General features: G+C 35.6%; 1 protein-coding gene and 1 long non-coding RNA gene across 2 annotated transcripts; one reads left to right on the forward strand and one right to left on the reverse strand.

Moving 5' to 3' along the window:
- The first annotated feature begins 4,690 nt into the window (after positions 1-4,690).
- LOC128290131 (uncharacterized) lies at positions 4,691-6,892 on the forward strand. Its single transcript, XR_008279774.1, has 2 exons — positions 4,691-4,814; positions 6,648-6,892. It is a non-coding gene; the product is annotated as an uncharacterized LOC128290131 (long non-coding RNA).
- Positions 6,893-16,870: 9,978 nt separating this feature from the next.
- Positions 16,871-17,602, reverse strand: LOC128290611 (uncharacterized). Its single transcript, XM_053026329.1, has one exon. It carries the CDS (start codon positions 17,600-17,602, stop codon positions 16,871-16,873), a length of 732 nt encoding a protein of 243 aa, XP_052882289.1.
- Between the last annotated feature and the right edge of the window lie 4,753 nt (positions 17,603-22,355).

Here is a 22,355-nt window from a genome sequence, read left to right on the forward strand (position 1 = left end):
CGGATCCGGCCATAACTTCTGGGCCGGGTTTGGGGTGCTACATTTAGTGGTATCAGAGCCTAGGTTGCAACAACTCGGCTGTGGAATGGGTTTACAAAAACAAAGATTTTTGAAAGCGAAAATTTTATAAAGATTGCGAAAAATGCGGTTTTCAAAATTTAGATCTTTAAAAGGTGGCATTCCGAATCTCCGGCCCAAGCCTGTAAGTACTACTCTAAACTCCTCTGAATATTTTTCTAAATTATCTGTCTGTACTGAAACCCTACTAGGATACTCTAGATAGGATGATTCTGAAACCATAGGAAAATCTGATAAGAGACTGAAACTGTAGCTAGACTTCGATTCTGCGAAAACAAACTCTGAACTACTGTCTAATTCATAAAACATCTGTAATAAACATCTTTTGATTTTATTTGTCATGCTTGATTTATTTTAGTTTCGATAATTTTTTAATGTTAATTTGAGTTGTATTGACAATAAATATAACATTTTGTATCCGATCAATTTTGGGTCAAATATAAAGTGTTACACTAAACCCTCTAAACTAATTTCTTCACTCACTAAGTCATCTTTCCTAGTAAAATTGGCCCACCTATTACAAAGACTCACTCTGAACCCCTTCTTTACTACCCTCATTAGCTCTGTTATATCCTCCAATGTAAGGCAACATCGAGGACAACTTTCTCACTAACATGTCTAAAATTCCTCCGATAATGTTGTCATCATGTATAAGGATTAAATATTTAGTATAAATTTCAACATTCGAGACCTTACAGAGACAAATGGTTTAGCACTACAGGTCATCTAGCAATTTGACATTTTCAACTATATCCCAGTGTGATGAAAAGGTGGTGTGTTCACATGAAAGGTGGGGATGAAATTAGTAATATGACGAGACAACATTGGTACTGAATGTATTTATTAGCAATATGATTGACAACAATCGGACCGATGACTTTATCAACAATGACAATAAATATGTTCATAAATTCCAATTACTCCTTTCCACGTAATGGGACCAATTATAGAGGTGCTTTTAAGAACCCCAACACAACGTGACCCACGTAAAAGAAAAGAACAATTCAATCACGTTGGAAAATAAGCATTAAAGACAACCTCACAAATTTAGTTGGCTTAATTCATTATTTCACTTTGTGAGATATGTTAATATCTAAATTTTACTAATTGATATTGACATTGTTATTAATGTAAAAGGATATGGGTTTGAGTACGCTAAAATATATTGTCCTCTTATTTATAAGTTGAGAAGAAACTATAAATAATTCTAAATATTGTGTTGGACCTACATAACCTATACTTCTACATATAAAAGTAATGCCCAAATGCATCTTACACTTTCACACTTGTGTTCTATTTTTCTTTGTCTTTTGTGTTGTTTTTCCCTAGAAATGGTCAAAATTTAACTTTTAGCTTCTATACTATATACTAATTCAAGTTATAATTTTTATACTTTAATTTTAACATATTTTGATTCAGTTGTTTTTATAGTGTCATTAGTTAGTCTAAGTCGTTAATATTATTAACTAATTCAATTAAAATTTTGACATCAATATTTCTTAAGAACACCGCTCTATCAAAAAAATCATTTTATGATAATTAGTTTGATTCTCAACATTTTGACTGGCTAATGCCATTATAATAGTATAGATACCAAATTTTACCAAACAAAAATATAAGAGCAAAATCTCAAAATTAAACATAATAAAGGGATCAAAACCAAAATATAATTGAAGACAATTTATACCTAACACAAATTATACCAAATAAAAATATAAGGACTAAATCTCAAACCCATAAATAGTAGAGAGATCCGGACCCTAATATGACCTAAAATAATGTATACCTACCACATTTATAATACGATATGAGTACAAGAGCTTCTCGTGGAAGAGGCTGTGGACGTGGCCGAGGAAGGGCTCGAGCGGTATCTTCGTCTTCGGGACATATGCCGGCGGTAGATGCACCAGTACCACCGGCAACAAAGGTAGAGTCTCATGACCACGGTGCCGAGGATGATTCCCTGTCACAGGCAATGCTTCGTGTTCTGGAAAGGGTTACCGGAGCAAGTTCGGGCAACGAAATTCAGGGATCTATTTCTGAATGACTTCGGGACTAACGGAACGGAGATCTTTAGGGGCGTGTCTGGTATAGCCCGAATATGGCAGAATATTAGTTGGAGGCCACAGAACGGATTATGGACGACTTGGACTGCTCTGAGGAGATTGTAAGTGGGGTATCTGTACTAAGTCCTTTGGGTCACTCGGTTAGGGTAGACAAACTGTATAGGAATGTACCCTTAGAAACTCAAGGCAAGATTTTTCCTGGAGATCTGATGGAGTTACCGTTCGGAGAGTTTGATCTCATTTTGGGAATGGACTGGCTTGTTAAGCATAAAGCGACTCTAGATTGTGCTGTTAAACGAATGGTGTTAAGGACCACAAAGGATGAGGAGGTTATGGTGATAGGTGAGCGAAGGGATTATTTGTCCAATATGGTATCGGCATTAAGAGCCAAGAAGTGGATTCGGAAAGGTTGTGAGGCCTATTTGGCATTTGTAAGTCAGTCGGAAGAGGGGGGACTGACAGTGGATAAGGTTAGGACCGTAAAGGAGTTCCAAGATGTTTTTCTGGAGGAGCTTCCAAGATTGCCTCCGAACCAAGAAGTTGAGTTTGGAATAGATTTGTTGCCTGGAAAGGCGCCTGTGTCTATCGCACCGTATAGGATGGCACCGAAGGAGTTAGTAGAGTTAAATGCTCAAATTCAAGAGTTATTGGATAGGGGCTTCATTAGGCCAAGCGTGTCTCCATAGGGAGCACCGGTGCTATTCGTGAAAAAGAAGGATGGTACGATGCGGATGTGCATTGATTATCGCCAGTTGAACAAACTGACGATTAAGAATAAGTATCCACTGCCAAGGATTGACGATCTATTCGACCAGCTTAGAGGAGCTTCTGTATTTTTCAAGATCGACCTTCGATCTGGATATCATCAGTTAAGGGTCAAGGAGGCAGATATCCAAAAGACGACATTCAGGACTCGGTATAGTCATTACGAGTTTCTGGTTATGCCATTTGGACTAACGAACGCTCTTGCAGCATTTATGGATCTGATGAATCGTGTGTTCCAACCATTTTTAGATCAGTTCGTAGTCGTCTTTATTGACGATATCCTGGTATATTCTGAAACTGAAACGAAACATGATAAACATCTCCGTGTAGTGTTGCGAGTGTTAAGGGAGAAGGAACTCTTTGCGAAGTTCAGCAAGTGTGAATTTTGGTTGAGGGAGGTAACCTTCTTAGGACATGTGGTCTATGCCAAGGGATTAAGGTGGACCCTCGGAAAATTGAAGCGATTTTGGAGTGCAAGCCGCCTAGGTCGATTGTCGAAATACGGAGTTTTCTAGGACTGGCAGGATACTACAGAAGGTTTATGGAATGTTTTTCTGTGATGGCAGCACCTTTGACAAAACTCATAAGGAAAGGAGTACCGTTTGTATGGACTAAGAAACAGCAGGAAGCTTTTGAGAAGTTGAAGAAAGTTCTTACTGAAGCACTTGTGTTAATTTAGTCGGAGTCTGGGAATGATTTTATCGTATGCGAAGGCGCATCATACGTGGGTTTGGGCTGCGTGTTAATGCAAGAGGGTAAGGTGGTTGCATATGCATCACGATAGCTTAAGCCTCATGAGGGAAACTATTTGACTCATGATTTAGAGTTGGCAGCAGTGATATTTGCACTTAAGATTTGGAGACATTACTTGTACGGAGAAAGGTGTATTATATACACTGACCATAAGAGTCTTAAGTATTTGTTGACTCAGAAGGAGCTGAACCTTAGGCAAATGAGATGGATTGAGTTGCTTAAGGATTATGACTGTTCGATCGAGTATCACCCAAGCAAGGCTAATGTGGTAGCCGATGCTCTAAGTCGTAGTCAGATCTCGATCCGAGAGCAATGTTTGCTTGTCTCGAGTCTCAGTATGATGATGGAAGTCTGTTGGTGAGTTGCAAGTGAGGCCAACCTAGGTGGATCGATTAAGGAAAAGCAGTTGAACATTGAGTCTTTGGTCACTCGTTTTCAACAAGTTAAGGAAGGAAACTTCGAGTTTGGGAGCGAGAAGAGACGATGCAACAAAGAATAACCTCATCTGTTTGATTAGGTAAATTTAGAGGACGAAATTTCTTTAAGGAGGGTAGAGTTGTAACGCCCAATTTTCGGGAATCCTGTGAATGTTGGCATAGGTTTAATTATGTTAGTGGGCCTCTAGAAGGCCCAAGCTTAAGATAGAACCTGGTAATTTTAGTTAATTTTTGTTCCATAAGAAAAAGGGGGTGAAATTATGAAATAGAACCTATGTGAAAATGTTTGAAAATACTATAGGCTAAATTGAAGTGGCCAAATAAATAGGAGTGCAAAATAGGAGGATTTGCATGACAAACCTCCCATTTTACATGAAGTGGCCAGCCATCATGTTGTTGTAGACAAAATGTGCACTTGATATCCATAATTTATGGTACAAATTGATACAAATTGATAATAGGTTAGGTAAATGTTCCATGATAATGGGTTAGGTAAATGTTTCATGATAATGGGTTAGGTAAATGTTTCATGATAAGAATTTCATGTCTTTTGTATTAAAGAATTAAATGGATGAAATATGAAGTTTTATTAAAAGAAAAGGGTGAAAAGAACAAAGTTTTGTCCATCTTTGTTCATCATAGCTGAAAGTTAGAGAAGAGAAAGGAGAGGAGAAAGCTCTTGAGTATTCGGTCATTAGGAGGAGGAAAATTGAAGGTAAGTTCTTGGTACCTTGCTTCTATTTTGAGGTTCATGAGTTCTTCTTGATTCTACCTTAACTCTTGAAGTTTATTTTGATTTTTAGTTGTGTTGTGAGCATTTGGTCATGAATTAAAATGAAGGAAATGGTTGTTGTTTCATGTTCTTTTGATGAAAAATGGAAGATATGTGAAGTTGAGCCAAACAAATGAGCATGCATGTGTCTTAGATGCTAAAGGGAAAAATTGGCTAACATGTTGTGCTTTAAAATGATGAAATGGAGATTATGCTTAAGTAAAAATCATAGATATGTGATGATTGATTGGTAATATACATGTTTAAATAACATGCATGCAAGATAGGTGTATGAAAGAGTGATTTGGTAATAAATCTGCTTGGGACAGCAGCAGTAACGTGACTTTGGAAAATCACCATAAATTGTGGGAGATGAATTAGAAGCTGAATAAATTATGTAATTAAAGCTTATTGAGTCTAGTTTCTAATGAAATAAACAAGAACATATTTTGAATTCTGTACAATGAGAAATTTGATTCGTAATGAAGAGTGGTCAGATTAGTCAAACAGTGAAACATGGGAAACTTTGAGAAAAATCTGGTATTGATTGGCTAAACCAAAAATTCTGAAAATTTTATGGATAGAAGATATATGAGTCTATTTTCAGGGGAAATTAACGGAACTTGATTTGGATTTTCGTAGCTCCAGTTATAAATAATTTAGTGACTGTTGCTCAGGAAGACAGCTTGCAGTGAAATTATGATTATGTGGTAAACATTGACAAAAATTTGTTAATGAGTTGCTTATTGATTTCTTATAAGCTTACTATGATCTGTAGGTGTGGTTGGCGAATATTGTAAGGGGTTATCGTAGTTTGTATTTGAATAGTTAGATTAACGTGTTAGTAATCCAATTGTAGGCGGTTCGTGTGTGGATCTCGTCGAGATATCGTCATAAAATGTGTGTGTAATCGACACCCTCTCATAGACTAGATTGGCAAAAGCGAAAAGCGAAATGCCGAAAAGTCGATTTTGGGAATTTGCGAGTGTGCGAATGCTCGTAAGATAGTTGGGTTTGTATATTTGGTAATCTAAAGTAATAAACTGCAGATGCAGCGATTTCGTACATTTTGATAATTTGGGCTTAATGGGCCAAAGATCAGGTTCATGGGCCAACGGGCCCAATTCAGTAAGTATGTGCGGTAAGTATTCTGATAGTACGTAAATAGTTAGGATATGCATGAAAACCCTAAAATTAGCTAAATTATTATGATACCCCTATGTATGGAAAATTACTGTTATACCCCTAGGTGCAAAATTATCGTTATACCCCTAGGGTTAATTTTCTTGAAAAGCATGACGATCGATTACGTATGATGTATGCCATGATTATATATCATTGCATGGGGACATGGGTTATATTATGGAGGAAGCGTTACGGTGGCTATGCCACAAATATCGATCTGGTGGCTCGCCACATATATCGATCGGTGGCTCGCCACGATTATTCAGATCTGTGACTCTGTCACATTATACGCTCTGCGACCATGCTGCAAATTACGTGGTGTGTAGCGGTTGGGTGGGTCGAGTTGTCTCCCCACACGGTGTAAGGTTGGTACGGGGGTGTATACGGTTGGATATGGTTGGGTTTCTACATAAACATGTAATATCTGCTACGTTACGTTACATTATGGGCCTATGGGCTTTATTCTGAATTTTGTTCTGGGCTAAGGCCAACTTATTCTATTTCTGTGGTTTGAGCTGATATAGGTTATGGTTGGGTTATTTTACACACTGAGTTTCCCCAAACTCACCCCTTTTATTTTCATCCACGCAGGAAATCCCCAACCATAGTGGGCTTGGAGCTGTGAGGGAATTCGGAGTGGCCACCCGTTCTGAAAGTTTGATTTTCTTCTGGTGAACTAGACATCCTTTTATTTACGTTTGAAGTTTTTAGGCTTTTAAATATAATAAGGCCGCTTAATTATTTTTTATGGTTTTAATATGTATTACTAAGATAGGTAATACTTATTTTAACTGTTGAAATTGGATAGCTTTAGGGCGCGTTTTCAAAAACAACAATTGATTTCAAAATAACACGACAACAAGCAAAGCTTCCGCAATGAAAGTATTTTCCAAAATTAATCACTTTTCCTAAAAATGACTTAATCAAATCGGTTTCCTAGAAATATCCATGACGTTAAGGTGTGGCAATGGCGGTATGCATGTCAGGATTGGATCGAAGGAGCTTGGTACTTAAGCGGTCAGATGGACTCACCACCTCTTTTAGGTTTCCTACGGTGCACAGCTTCCATTCACTTTAACCTTTAATGAATTAATCTTTTGAACATCAAGTACGATTTTACGGACTTAGAATGGAAATTTTTTTTACGTTTTTGATGTGGCATGCGGATCCGCCATAACTTCGGGCGGGTTTGGGGTGCTACATTTAGTGGTATCGAGCCTAGGTTGCAACAACTCGGTACGTGGAATGGGTTTACAAAACAAAGATTTTGAAAGCGAAAATTTTATAAAGATTGCGAAAAATGCGGTTTCAAAATTTAGATCTTTAAAAGGTGGCATTCGAATCTCCTACCAAGCCTGTAAGTACTACTCTAAACTCCTCTGAATATTTTTCTAAATTATCTGTCTGTACTGAAACCCTACTAGGATACTCTAGATAGGATGATTCTGAAACCATAGGAAAATCTGATAAGAGACTGAAACTGTAGCTAGACTTCGATTCTGCGAAAACAAACTCTGAACTACTGTCTAATTCATAAAACATCTGTAATAAACATCTTTTGATTTTATTTGTCATGCTTGATTTATTTTTAGTTTCGATAATTTTTTTAATGTTAATTTGAGTTGTATTGACAATAAATATAACATTTTGTATCTGATCAATTTTTGGGTCAAATATAAAGTGTTACACTAAACCCTCTAAACTAATTTCTTCACTCACTAAGTCATCTTTCCTAGTAAAATTGGCCCACCTATTACAGTACCCTCACTCTGAACCCCTTCTTTACTACCCTCATTAGCTCCTGTTATATCCTCCAATGTAAGGCAACATCGAGGACAACTTTCTCACTAACATGTCTAAAATTCCTCGATAATGTTGTCATCATGTATAAGGATTAAATATTTAGTATAAATTTCAACATTCGAGACCTTACAGAGACAAATGGTTTAGCACTACAGTCATCTAGCAATTTGACATTTTCAACTATATCCCAAAGGATGTAAAAGGTGGTGTGTTCACATGAAAGGTGGGGATGAAATTAGTAATATGACGACAACATTGGTACTGAATGTATTTATTAGCAATATGATTGACAACAATCGGACCGATGACTTTATCAACAATGACAATAAATATGTTCATAAATTCCAATTACTCCTTTCCACGTAATGGGACCAATTATAGAGGTGCTTTTAAGAACCCCAACACAGCGTGACCCACGTAAAAGAAAAGAACAATTCAATCACGTTGGAAAATAAGCATTAAAGACAACCTCACAAATTTAGTTGGCTTAATTCATTATTTCACTTTGTGAGATATGTTAATATCTAAATTTTACTAATTGATATTGACATTGTTATTAATGTAAAAGGATATGGGTTTGAGTACGCTAAAATATATTGTCCTCTTATTTATAAGTTGAGAAGAAACTATAAATAATTCTAAATATTGTGTTGGACCTACATAACCTATACTTCTACATATAAAAGTAATGCCCAAATGCATCTTACACTTTCACACTTGTGTTCTATTTTTCTTTGTCTTTTGTGTTGTTTTTCCCTAGAAATGGTCAAAATTTAACTTTTAGCTTCTATACTATATACTAATTCAAGTTATAATTTTTATACTTTAATTTTAACATATTTTGATTCAGTTGTTTTTATAGTGTCATTAGTTAGTCTAAGTCGTTAATATTATTAACTAATTCAATTAAAATTTTGACATCAATATTTCTTAAGAACACCGCTCTATCAAAAAAATCATTTTATGATAATTAGTTTGATTCTCAACATTTTGATAGGCTAATGCCATTATAATAGTATAGATACCAAATTTTACCAAACAAAAATATAAGAGCAAAATCTCAAAATTAAACATAATAAAGGGATCAAAACCAAAATATAATTGAAGACAATTTATACCTAACACAAATTATACCAAATAAAAATATAAGGACTAAATCTCAAACCCATAAATAGTAGAGAGATCCGGACCCTAATATGACCTAAAATAATGTATACCTACCACATTTATAATACGATATGAGTACAAGAGCTTCTCGTGGAAGAGGCTGTGGACGTGGCCGAGGAAGGGCTCGAGCGGTATCTTCGTCTTCGGGACATATGCCGGCGGTAGATGCACCAGTACCACCGGCAACAAAGGTAGAGTCTCATGACCACGGTGCCGAGGATGATTCCCTGTCACAGGCAATGCTTCGTGTTCTGGAAAGGGTTACCGGAGCAAGTTCGGGCAACGAAATTCAGGGATCTATTTCTGAATGACTTGGGACTAACGGAACGGAGATCTTTAGGGCGTGTCTGGTATAGCCGAATATGGCGAAATATTAGTTGGAGGCCACGAAGCGGATTATGGACGACTTGGACCGCTCTCGAGGAGATTGTAAGTGGGGTATCTGTACTAAGTCCTTTGGGTCACTTTCGGTTAGGGTAGACAAAGCGTATAGGAATGTACCCTTAGAAACTCAAGGCAAGATTTTTCCGGAGATCGATGGAGTTACTGTTCGGAGAGTTTGATCTCATTTTGGGAATGGATGGCTTGTTAAGCATAAAGCGACTCTAGATTGTGCTGTTAAACGAATGGTGTTAAGGACCACAAAGGATGAGGAGGTTATGGTGATAGGTGAGCGAAGGGATTATTTGTCCAATATGGTATCGGCATTAAGAGCCAAGAAGTGGATTCGGAAAGGTTGTGAGGCCTATTTGGCATTTGTAAGTCAGTCGGAAGAGGGGGGACTGACAGTGGATAAGGTTAGGACCGTAAAGGAGTTCCAAGATGTTTTTCTGGAGGAGCTTCCAAGATTGCCTCCGAACCAAGAAGTTGAGTTTGGAATAGATTTGTTGCCTGGAAAGGCGCCTGTGTCTATCGCACCGTATAGGATGGCACCGAAGGAGTTAGTAGAGTTAAATGCTCAAATTCAAGAGTTATTGGATAGGGGCTTCATTAGGCCAAGCGTGTCTCCATAGGGAGCACCGGTGCTATTCGTGAAAAAGAAGGATGGTACGATGCGGATGTGCATTGATTATCGCCATTGAACAAACGGCGATTAAGAATAAGTATCCACCGCCAAGGATTGACGATCTATTCGACCACCTTAGAGGAGCTTCAGTATTTTCAAGATCGACCTTCGATCCGGATATCATCGATTAAGGGTCAAGGAGGCGATATCCAAAAGACGACATTCGGGACTCGGTATAGTCATTACGAGTTTCTGGTTATGCCATTTGGACTAACGAACGCTCTTGCAGCATTTATGGATCTGATGAATCGTGTGTTCCAACCATTTTTAGATCAGTTCGTAGTCGTCTTTATTGACGATATCCTGGTATATTCTGAAACTGAAACGAAACATGATAAACATCTCCGTGTAGTGTTGCGAGTGTTAAGGGAGAAGGAACTCTTTGCGAAGTTCAGCAAGTGTGAATTTTGGTTGAGGGAGGTAACCTTCTTAGGACATGTGGTCTATGCCGAAGGGATTAAGGTGGACCCTCGGAAAATTGAAGCGATTTTGGAGTGCAAGCCGCCTAGGTCAGTGTCGGAAATACGGAGTTTTCTAGGACTGGCAGGATACTACAGAAGGTTTATGGAATGTTTTTCTGTGATGGCAGCACCTTTGACAAAACTCATAAGGAAAGGAGTACCGTTTGTATGGACTAAGAAACAGCAGGAAGCTTTTGAGAAGTTGAAGAAAGTTCTGACTGAAGCACTTGTGTTAATTTAGTCGGAGTCTGGGAATGATTTTACTGTGTACAGTGACGCATCATACGTGGGTTTGGGCTGCGTGTTAATGCAAGAGGGTAAGGTGGTTGCATATGCATCACGATAGCTTAAGCCTCATGAGGGAAACTATTTGACTCATGATTTAGAGTTGGCAGCAGTGATATTTGCACTTAAGATTTGGAGACATTACTTGTACGGAGAAAGGTGTATTATATACACTGACCATAAGAGTCTTAAGTATTTGTTGACTCAGAAGGAGCTGAACCTTAGGCAAATGAGATGGATTGAGTTGCTTAAGGATTATGACTGTTCGATCGAGTATCACCCAAGCAAGGCTAATGTGGTAGCCGATGCTCTAAGTCGTAGAGTCAGATTCGATCCGAGAGCAATGTTTGCTTGTCTGAGTCTGTATGATGATGGAAGTCTGTTGGCTGAGTTGCAAGTGAGGCCAACCTAGGTGGATCAGATTAAGGAAAAACAGTTGAACATTGAGTCTTTGGTCACTCGTTTTCAACAAGTTAAGGAAGGGGAAACTTCTGAGTTTGGGAGCCAGAAGAGACGATGCAACAGCAATAACCTCATCTGTTTGGATTAGGTAAATTTCGAGGACGAAATTTCTTTAAGGAGGGTAGAGTTGTAACGCCCAATTTTCGGGAATCCTGTGAATGTTGGCATAGGTTTAATTATGTTAGTGGGCCTCTAGAAGGCCCAAGCTTAAGATAGAACCTGGTAATTTTAGTTAATTTTTGTTCCATAAGAAAAAGGGGGTGAAATTATGAAATAGAACCTATGTGAAAATGTTTGAAAATACTATAGGCTAAATTGAAGTGGCCAAATAAATAGGAGTGCAAAATAGGAGGATTTGCATGACAAACCTCCCATTTTACATGAAGTGGCCAGCCATCATGTTGTTGTAGACAAAATGTGCACTTGATATCCATAATTTATGGTACAAATTGATACAAATTGATAATAGGTTAGGTAAATGTTCCATGATAATGGGTTAGGTAAATGTTTCATGATAATGGGTTAGGTAAATGTTTCATGATAAGAATTTCATGTCTTTTGTATTAAAGAATTAAATGGATGAAATATGAAGTTTTATTAAAAGAAAAAGGGGTGAAAAGAACAAAGTTTTGTCCATCTTTGTTCATCATAGCTGAAAGTTAGAGAAGAGAAAGGAGAGGAGAAAGCTCTTGAGTATTCGGTCATTAGGAGGAGGAAAATTGAAGGTAAGTTCTTGGTACCTTGCTTCTATTTTGAGGTTCATGAGTTCTTCTTGATTCTACCTTAACTCTTGAAGTTTATTTTGATTTTTAGTTGTGTTGTGAGCATTTGGTCATGAATTAAAATGAAGGAAATGGTTGTTGTTTCATGTTCTTTTGATGAAAAATGGAAGATATGTGAAGTTGAGCCAAACAAATGAGCATGCATGTGTCTTAGATGCTAAAGGAAAAATTGGCTAACATGTTGTGCTTTAAAATGATGAAATGGAGATTATGCTTAAGTAAAAATCATAGATATGTGATGATTGATTGGTAATATACATGTTTAAATAACATGCATGCAAGATAGGTGTATGAAAGAGTGATTTGGTAATAAATCTGCTTGGGACAGCAGCAGTAACGTGACTTTGGAAAATCACCATAAATTGTGGGAGATGAATTAGAAGCTGAATAAATTATGTAATTAAAGCTTATTGAGTCTAGTTTCTAATGAAATAAACAAGAACATATTTTGAATTCTGTACAATGAGAAATTTGATTCGTAATGAAGAGTGGTCAGATTAGTCAAACAGTGAAACATGGGAAACTTTGAGAAAAATCTGGTATTGATTGGCTAAACCAAAATTCTGAAAATTTTATGGATAGAAGATATATGAGTCTATTTTCAGGGAAATTAACGGAACTTGATTTGGATTTTCGTAGCTCCAGTTATAAATAATTTAGTGACTGTTGCTCAGGAAGACAGCTTGCAGTGAAATTATGATTATGTGGTAAACATTGACAAAAATTTGTTAATGAGTTGCTTATTGATTTCTTATAAGCTTACTATGATCTGTAGGTGTGGTTGGCGAATATTGTAAGGGGTTAATCGTAGTTTGTATTTGAATAGTTAGATTAACGTGTTAGTAATCCAATTGTAGGCGGTTCGTGTGTGGATCTCGTCGACATATAAATCATAAAATGTGTGTAATCGACACCCTCTCATAGACTAGATTGGCAAAAGCGAAAAGCCAAAATGCCGAAAAGTCGAGATTTTGGGAATTTGCGAGTGTCTGAATGCTCGTAAGATAATTGGGTTTGTATATTTGGTAATCTAAAGTAATAAACTGCGATGCAGCGATTTAGTACATTTTGATAATTTGGGCTTAATGGGCCAAAGATCGGGTTCATGGGCCAACAGCCCAATTCGATAAGTATGTGCGGTAAGTATTCGATAGTACGTAAATAGTTAGGATATGCATGAAAACCCTAAAATTAGCTAAATTACTATAATACCCTATGTATGGAAAATTCTTGTTATACCCTAGGTGCAAAATTACCGTTATACCCCTAGGGTTAATTTTGACCAAAAGCATGACGATCGATTACGTATGATGTATGCCATGATTATATATCATTGCATGGGGACATGGGTTATATTATGGAGGAAGCGTTACGGTGGCTATGCCACAAATATCTGATCTGGTGGCTCTGCCACATATATCTGTTCTGGTGGCTCTGCCACGATTATCTGTATCTGGTGACTCTGTCACATTATCTGTTCTGCAGCCATGCTGCAAATTCTATGGTGTGTAGCGGTTGGGTGGGTCGAGTTGTCTCCCCACACGGTGTAAGGTTGGTACGGGGTGTATACGGTTGGATATGGTTGGGTTTCTACATAAACATGTAATATCTGTTCTATTCTGTTATGTTATGGGCCTATGGGCTTTATTCGAATTACATCGGGCTAAGGCCAACTTATTCTATTTCGTGGTTTGAGCTGATATAGGTTATGGTTGGGTTATTTTACACACCGAGTTTCCCAAACTCACCCTTTTATTTTCATCCACGCAGAAATCCCCAACCATAGTGGGCTTGGAGTCGAGAGGAATTGAGTGGCCACCCATTCGAAAGTTTGATTTTCTTACGGTGAACTGGACATCCTTTTATTTACGTTTGAAGTTTTAGGCTTTTAAATATAATAAGGCCGCTTAATTATTTTTGATGGTTTTAATATGTATTACTAAGATAGGTATTACTTATTTTAACTGTTGAAATTGGATAGCTTTAGGTAGCGTTTTCAAAAACAACAATTGATTTCAAAATAACACGACAACAAGCAAAGCTTCCAAATGAAAGTATTTTCCAAAATTAATCACTTTTCCTAAAATGACTTAATCAAATCGGTTTCCTAGAAATATCCATGACGTTAAGGTGTGGCAATGGCGGTATGCATGTCTAGGATTGGATCCGAAGGAGCTTGGTATTAGCGGTCAGATGGACTCACCACCTCTTTTCCGGTTTCCTACCGGTGCACATCTTCCATTCACTTTAACCTTTAATGAATTAATCTTTTGAACATCAAGTACGATTTTCGGACTTAGAATGGAAATTTTTTTACGTTTTGATGTGGCATCTTGGATCCGGCCATAACTTCGGGCGGGTTTGGGGTCTTCTGATCTGATTATATTTTGGACTCGATATGGCATGTATAGGTTTGGTGATGATAACTATGTTTTGAAATTGCAAATATTTTGGCCATACGAAAATGGCGTATAACTTAAATATCAGTATGTATTTCAGCTCGATCTCTGTTTATGTTTATTGACACTGTGAATGAGATAATTAAATGTTTAGTTCGGTAATACCTCTTAGCCTTAATCCGGCGATCGGATTTGGGTTAGGGGTGTTACAGCCTTTAAAATCTACATTAATAAAAAAAAACATCATATTTTAAATCCGTTCTCGATTTTCAACTTTCAACATTAAAACACTAACAAATCAATTCAGTACCAATATTGGGCATGACGAGGGTGCTAACTAGAGGTGATCATGGGTCGGGCCGGGCCAGGTTCGAGTAGGGCCCAGACAAAATTTTAGGCCCGTCTACTAGGCCCGGGCCCTGCCCGGCCTGAAATATGGGCCTAAACATTTGTCAAGCCCGGCCCAAAATAAAATTGCTAAGCCCGAGCCCGGCCCGACCCATATTAAATTTTTTTTTTGCTTATTTCATTAAATAAAAATTTTAAAAATATAATAAATCAAATATATTTAAAAACATAAAAATAAATATTAAAACAAATAAAAATGATACTAAAATAATTCTTAAAACAATACACAAATTGACAATATAATAAAAAAATAGTTATATTAAAATTTTAAAATGATTAAAAATAAAATAAAAAATATATTAATATATAATTCGGGTCGGGCCCGGGCCAAAAAACTCTTACCCGAGGCCCGGCCCGTTTTTCTAAATGGGCCTCGTTTTTTTGCCCAAGCCCATTTTTCGGGCCTATATTTTTACCCAAACCCTCCTATTTTTCAGGCGAGCCTTTGGGCCGGGCCGGGCCACCTAGCCCATGATCAGCTCTAGTGCTAACCCTTCCTCGCACATAACCGACTCCCGAACCCGTTCTCTCGAGTTTCGTAGACCAAAAACACCATTTTAGTAAACTAAAATGTTTTATTAAAACAAAGGTGATTCGATCACACCTAATAAAGATTGGTGGCGACTCCCGTTTTAATGTTCGCTTTCAAACAAAGTCAACTCCCATTTTCAAAAAAAATGGTTTTGACAAATTTTTTTAAATAAAGCGTATAAAGGGTTTGTATTTTCAAGTGTAAATCCATTACCAGCAATAGTATAATGAATTTGGATATCCAAATACATTATCTATAGAAATAAAATAAATTTGAATAATAGATATTGATTGTTTATATATGTATATGCTTTAATATAAATAGTAATTAAAATATTTACATTCAAATTTTATTTGAATTAGCAGTCCAAATTAGTTTGCAAAATCTAATATACACAAATATCTGAATTCATATCATCAATATATGGCAATATTATATTAAGGTAATCTATGAACGTATAGACCAAAAAAACATGTTTTAACGTGACTAAGCCAAACTCTCATAACAACAATGAACATCTAAATCTCTTTCTTTCACTTATTGATCCTTAGTTTAGGCGACACCATTATTATTACAACAAGAAAGATGTGAGTTTGAACACATTTAAAACACAATTTTATTTTGATTTAAAGATTTGAAGGCTTATGAGTAGAAATAGGTATTTTATAAAAAAATCCAAATTTTTTTCTTATTGAAATCCAATCCATATTCACTTTAACAATCCGACCTTTAGTTTGGTTGGACCTATTGAACTATATGAGTAGTCCAATTTTGGAACAAATTTAATGTGCTCTATTATTGTTATATTTTTTTAGTCTACAATAAAGAGTGGAGTCTATTCAAAATCAAATTCGGAAGATAAAAAATTATTTTTTCAAAATTTAATTAGATAATTTCAAAAACTTTATTTTATCATTTAAAATTGGGTAAATTATAAAGATAGTCACTTAACTATGAGAATATTTCTATTTTCATCACCTAGCTAATTTTTTTTTATTTAGTCACAGACGTTTTCGAAATTTGATTTTTTGGTCACTTTGTCATTAAGTCGTTAATGGAATGCTGGTGTAAATTTTTAATGATTTTTAAATTTTTCACAATTATTTAAAAAGTTTATGTAATTTTTTAATTTCATGTATATATTTTAGAAAATTAAAGATCAAATTAATAAAATGTGTAAATGTTAAAAAACTAAATTTGTTATCATGCCAATAAAATAATAGCCATGTCATCATTACATAACCACTTAATGGTAGATAAAAAAAAGCAACAACATTAGTGACTAAATTGAAAAAAAAAATTTGGTTGGTGACCAAAATAGAAACACTCTCGTAGTTGGATGACTATACATGTAATTTACCCAAACATTAGTATTATAAATATTATCATATTAATCAAATATGACGTGAATTCATCAACCGAAGCAAAATACTCTCGCTTTCAATAACTTTAGCCATAAATAACCGAGATTTTGCAACCACAAATGTTTTCAAAACATGAAAACAGCCCTTTTTTGCGAGCATGTCTTCTTGAATGTCTTGATTTTTTGGTTGCCGTTGTCGGATTCTGACTAGAAAGGAAGCTCGAAAATTCATTACTTGAGTAATAAATCGGTGGGAGTTTGGTTCTCCACCATTCAAGTTTCAAATCGAGCCCTTCCATGCTTCCATCTAAACTCCATCCTTCTCCCACCGAACTCTCCATCTCTTCCATTTTACGGTTCCTGTTCCTCAGCACCGCAACCGCCACTTCCGATGGCGATGGACCCAATTTCGAATCGGTCCAAATTTTCCGTCCACTCGTTAACCCACTTGGTGACTTCCCTGGTGGTGATATCAACTTTGGGCCATTGATGCCCTTTGTAGGACTCAATTTTCTCTTTCTGTTAGTACTTTTGTCGAACACATAATTGACCATCGAAGTTCCCCTGAAATTAACCTTGTAGTTGTTTTTGCCAATCTCCAACCCGTTAACAACAAACCCACCATTGACAACCGATGATCCTTTCATCGATCTTCTGGGCCTTAATTTTGGCTCCAAAAGTGAACTTGAGTCACTCTTGGTTCGTCGAAGCTCCGGTTTGATCAACCCATTAACCAAAAGCTGATGGTTATTGGTATTGCTTTTTGTGCTCGAAAGAGGCTTGACATCCGAGCTTTGAAACGCATCTTCCTCGCTCATTCAATGTCGATACTCGACCGTCGACGATCCCATTTGAAAATACAAAGGCATGCTCCTCATTGAGCTATCAAGCAACGCCGCCCCAATGTTCAAAATCCCTTGAGGCCGCCCTTTTTCCAATGAGATTTTTTTTTCTTTAAAGTTTTTAAGATTTTAAATATATTAAAAACCCTTTTTTTGTCTTTACCTATTAAAAATATTTTAAAATTTTAAAATTGGTTATACTTAAATTTTTTAATATGTTTAAAATTTTAATATATTAAGTATATTAAAATTTTAAAATTGGTTATACTCAACATTTTCTTTAATATATTTAAAATTTTAATATATTTAATTTTTTAAGTTTTAAAATTTTAAATATGTTAAAAATCTTTTCTCTTTACCTATTAATAAGTATATTAAAATTTAAAATATATTTAAAGTTATACTTAACATTTTTAATATATTTAAATTTTTTAAGTTATTTAAAATTTTAAATATATTAAAAATCTTTTTCTCTTTACCTATTAAAATATATATTAAGTATATTAAAATTTTTAATATATTAAAAATATATTAAAATTTTAAAATTAATTATACTTAATATTTTTAATATATTTAAAATTTTAGAAAACTTAGAAAAAAAAATCACATTGCAGTTGAAAACTAGTGTCCCCAATTTATTTGGCTCTACTAGAAAATGGAATTTTTTTTAAAGTTCGTCCATTTTTCAGAAATTACAGTATTTTTCTAATATTTATACAAGTAGCGTCATTCTACATGGCTCTACCAAAAAAATTAATTTTTTTATTCAGGTTGCTGATGTAGCATGTTGGTGGCGCCAAACTATTTGGCTCCACTAACTTTTACTGTAGATTTTAAGTCATTTACTGATTTAATTAAAAAATAAATTATTTATGTAATTAATTAAATTTTTTCGATTAATTTTATAAAAAAGTCAAGTTGTAGGCTTGAATTTATTTGTGGATCATGATGACATAACAGTTGGAGTGTTAACCGACAGTTGTTGATTTGTGGGGTCACGTATGTTGTGGCTTTTGCACCAACTCCGACAACAACGAGGCTAAAGAATCCCCCGTACACCAATTAATAGGAAGTTCAGCTTCTGACACGCGTTCCATTTGAAAGGCTAAAAATGTGTATTTCCAATTGGGTATTATTATGGTTACCTGGGTTAGCAGTAGCTCATAAACAGCAACAGCTTGTGACTTTTACCATGACTGGCACCTTCAAATGTAAGGGAAAACTTTTCCATAAATCAAGATCTAAGCCTTTCTCTCATTCATGTATTGAATCCCTGTAGATACTGACAAATATATATGATCATAACACATAGTTTCATGTTATACTTTAATACATATGTTGAACTTAAATTCTAGACATGAGTATTTAATACAAGTACCAGATTCTACATAAACTAAACATACTTGATTGCAAGAACTTTGAAATCTAACTATTATTCAGTCCTATCCATATCCTTTAAATGATCAAAGATTGTTTTCTGAAGGATCCTATATACTTGTAAACCCCAAGCATAAACGTGGAAAATCAATGGAGGCAGGTTGGGCAAACCAATGGAGGCTAGATATCAATGCAGGAAGGCTTCCACAACAAATGCAACATCTAGAGATGAGGTTCACACACGTGATCCCCCAAATCAGCCACCTCCCAAGAAAAAGAGCAAAGCAAAGCATATATCCACGCATCCAACTTTAGAAAAGAAGGAAAACAAAAAGTTACTTACAGAGAAGTTAGAGTTCATCAGCATCAGGGTTTTCCTCACCAGCGTGCTCTGAGACATTTGAGTATGATTAATGCTACGACAAGAGCAAAAAATATTACTAGCAAAAGCAAAGCTTTCCCCTTAAATTTGAAGGTTTCAAAAATGGTAAAACTCATTGTTGTTGATGATTAGCTACTGCCTGAATCCAGTTTTTTTTTTCCCCTGTTCTTTTTTCTTTCCTGTCTGCTGCCAACACAGGTAACGATATCAAAAAAAGCGGAAGGAAGGAAAAATAAATTCTCAACTGACCACTGCAACTTATCTCAAAACTCGGTGAGCTTAAGCTATATACAAACCCGGTAATGATATTAGATTATAAAAAGAAATCATATGCAACTTATCGATTGTTGGCCGTTGGATCTAGTGACAAAAAGTACAATGACCTGCTGTCGGAGGTTGTCTCATTATACTTCAATTCTAGGCTATATAAGGTCATAAAAGGAAAACTCTTACTTTAAAAATCACTTTTTGTACAATCACTGTTCTGTCATATCGTTACCCAAATCCCAAAGTGTCCGTACTGTTTCTTCAGCAGAGTATATATGCAACTGTGCTTTGCCTAGTTCACATGCGCCGATGTCTTCGCAGTTTGAGATTACGAAGTCTAAATGGGTGGATCGAACACGAATCAGAGAGCAAAATACTCGACAAATTGCATGGCAAATAAAGTAGCAGAGAGCAAATGTAGAAGTATCGTGGGAGAGTATAAAGCTACTTATGCACTATCGAGAGGCCATTCTCTTGCGGGGGCTGTTTTTTCTTTTTTTCTTTTTTTTTTTTTTTTGAGGGGGGGGTTGTGATCGGACTCCGATCACTTATTTGATCCATTCATTAATAAAATCATAACTGCATTGAACTGAACACCAGTCTCCTATGCATAGGTATTCACATACATGCAGTCCACAGAATGTCAGAACAATTGTTTTCTCATCATTTCTGGTTGGGCACATCATCTTCCTGATTCTCAGTCTTTGTTCCCGACGACTTTGTTTGGGAAATGACTCTCATGACCCTCCTTAAGAATTAAATATTCTTATCTGGGCCAGGTCGGCTGCAAACGGAAAAGAAAAAGAGAAAAATGGACTCAGACAAGTGTTATAAACAATTTTTCTTTATTAGTTGAAGTAGGGAAAATAAACAATTTTTCTTTAGAAGTTGAAGTAGGGAACATTAATAATAATAATTAAAAAAAAACCTCAGCTAAAATAGCATTTGTGATTTTGCCTTACAAATTTTAGACATGTGATTTGCTAAAGTTTCATAAAGTTGAAGTAGGGAACATTTACAAAGTTGAAGTTTCATAAACCCTATGTGTTCCTAAAAACAGTTTAGGAACCTTCCTTTTAAAGTAGAAAATTTTATTTAAATTTTATAAAATTTATAAAATTTTAAATTAGTAAAAATAAAATCTTCCTTTTAAAATAGAAAATTTTATTTAAATTTTATAAATTTTATAAAATTTTAAATTAGTAAAAATAAAATTATACTTTGGACTTCTACAAATAGTAAAAATTTAATTTAATCTTTTAAATATTATAAAGATATGAACTATTAAAATAATAAATTATATTTTTACTATCATAAAATTATAATTCAATTTCAAACTCCTGCTAACAAAATTTTTTAAAACAAGAGTATTTAATACAAGCATCAGATATTGCATAAACCAAACACACTTTGCAAGAACTTGGAAGCTAACGCATATGAAAGTTTGACTTTGTACTTTAATATATATTTTTTAATTTATATAAAATGGTAGGCTAACTTTATACAAAATGACATAATGGCTACGTTGTAAAATTAGGAAAATATACAAATATCCACAACACACGTGACCCCCAAATCAACACAGTATACACTCCCCACAAACCATGCCTACAACTTGCAGCAGCAATGTGCAATAAGAATCTTAATTACAATGACAAAATCATTATGATCGATTCTTGGCCGTTTGTTGCGATGATAAAATGACCAAGTTTTTATTTAGTCATAATTTTTTTTAAGAAACCATCTTAATTCATAATCCAGGTGTTAAAAAAAACCAGTGGAGCATGAAGAGAGGCATATAATAGGAGCAGAAACTATAACATAAAATTCACTTTAAACTTGTCATGAAAACCCAATCCAAATAAAATCATAACCATAAGTACATAATGAGAAAATACATGGTACTTCAACAAATCTTTGATACAATTAAACGACTCATTATTCCGTACACAGCCCATCTATTCTTGGGATAACAACCTGTTTGGTATTCAAGAAAATGAAAGTAAACATCTTAGTATCTAAATATGTTCATATTTTATGCAAAACAATGGAGCATGATAGAGTATCACTGATAGAGTAGTTGTATATTGGTAGTTGTGGTTTGTTATCCAAGTGGTTAGTCTGTTACTCAGAGCAGTTACTAAGCTCTCTTCTATAAATAACAATCTTGATGTTCAGAATAGGTAGGAATGAATTTACAAAAGCAATTCAAGGTTAGTTCATTCATAAAGTGTTTAGTCTAGTTTACCTTCTATCATGGTATCAGTCGCCTATCATAGTATCAGTCGCCTAAGATCTTGGTGGTCGCTTCTGCTCCGTGTTCATGGATCTGTTGGTTGATCAGCCTGCTGGTGCTTCGCTTCCTACTTCTGCTTCGTACTCTCGCCTGGTCTATAGCTTCCCTCGTCATGAGATTGCTAAGCTGGATGAGTCTAATTTAAATCGAAAGCGCGAGATCAAGTCTGACTTATTGTTGATGGCTACGGCCTTCAAGGGTTCTTGAATGGCTCAGTCACCGAACCGCCGAAGGTGGTGGCCAAAAATAATGGTTGTCTTGCTCCAAATCCAGATGTGGTTTGGTTCACGCAGCAGGATAAGCTGCTTGCCTCGTGGCTTCTGTCCACGGTGAGCTCGTCTCTTCTCTCTTATTTCATTTCGACTAAATTTGCTTGTGATAGTTGAAGTGCAGCAAGTCACCTCTTC

This window comes from Gossypium arboreum, chromosome 3 (genome assembly GCF_025698485.1).
Source record: "Gossypium arboreum isolate Shixiya-1 chromosome 3, ASM2569848v2, whole genome shotgun sequence".
Taxonomy (NCBI): Eukaryota; Viridiplantae; Streptophyta; class Magnoliopsida; order Malvales; family Malvaceae; genus Gossypium; species Gossypium arboreum.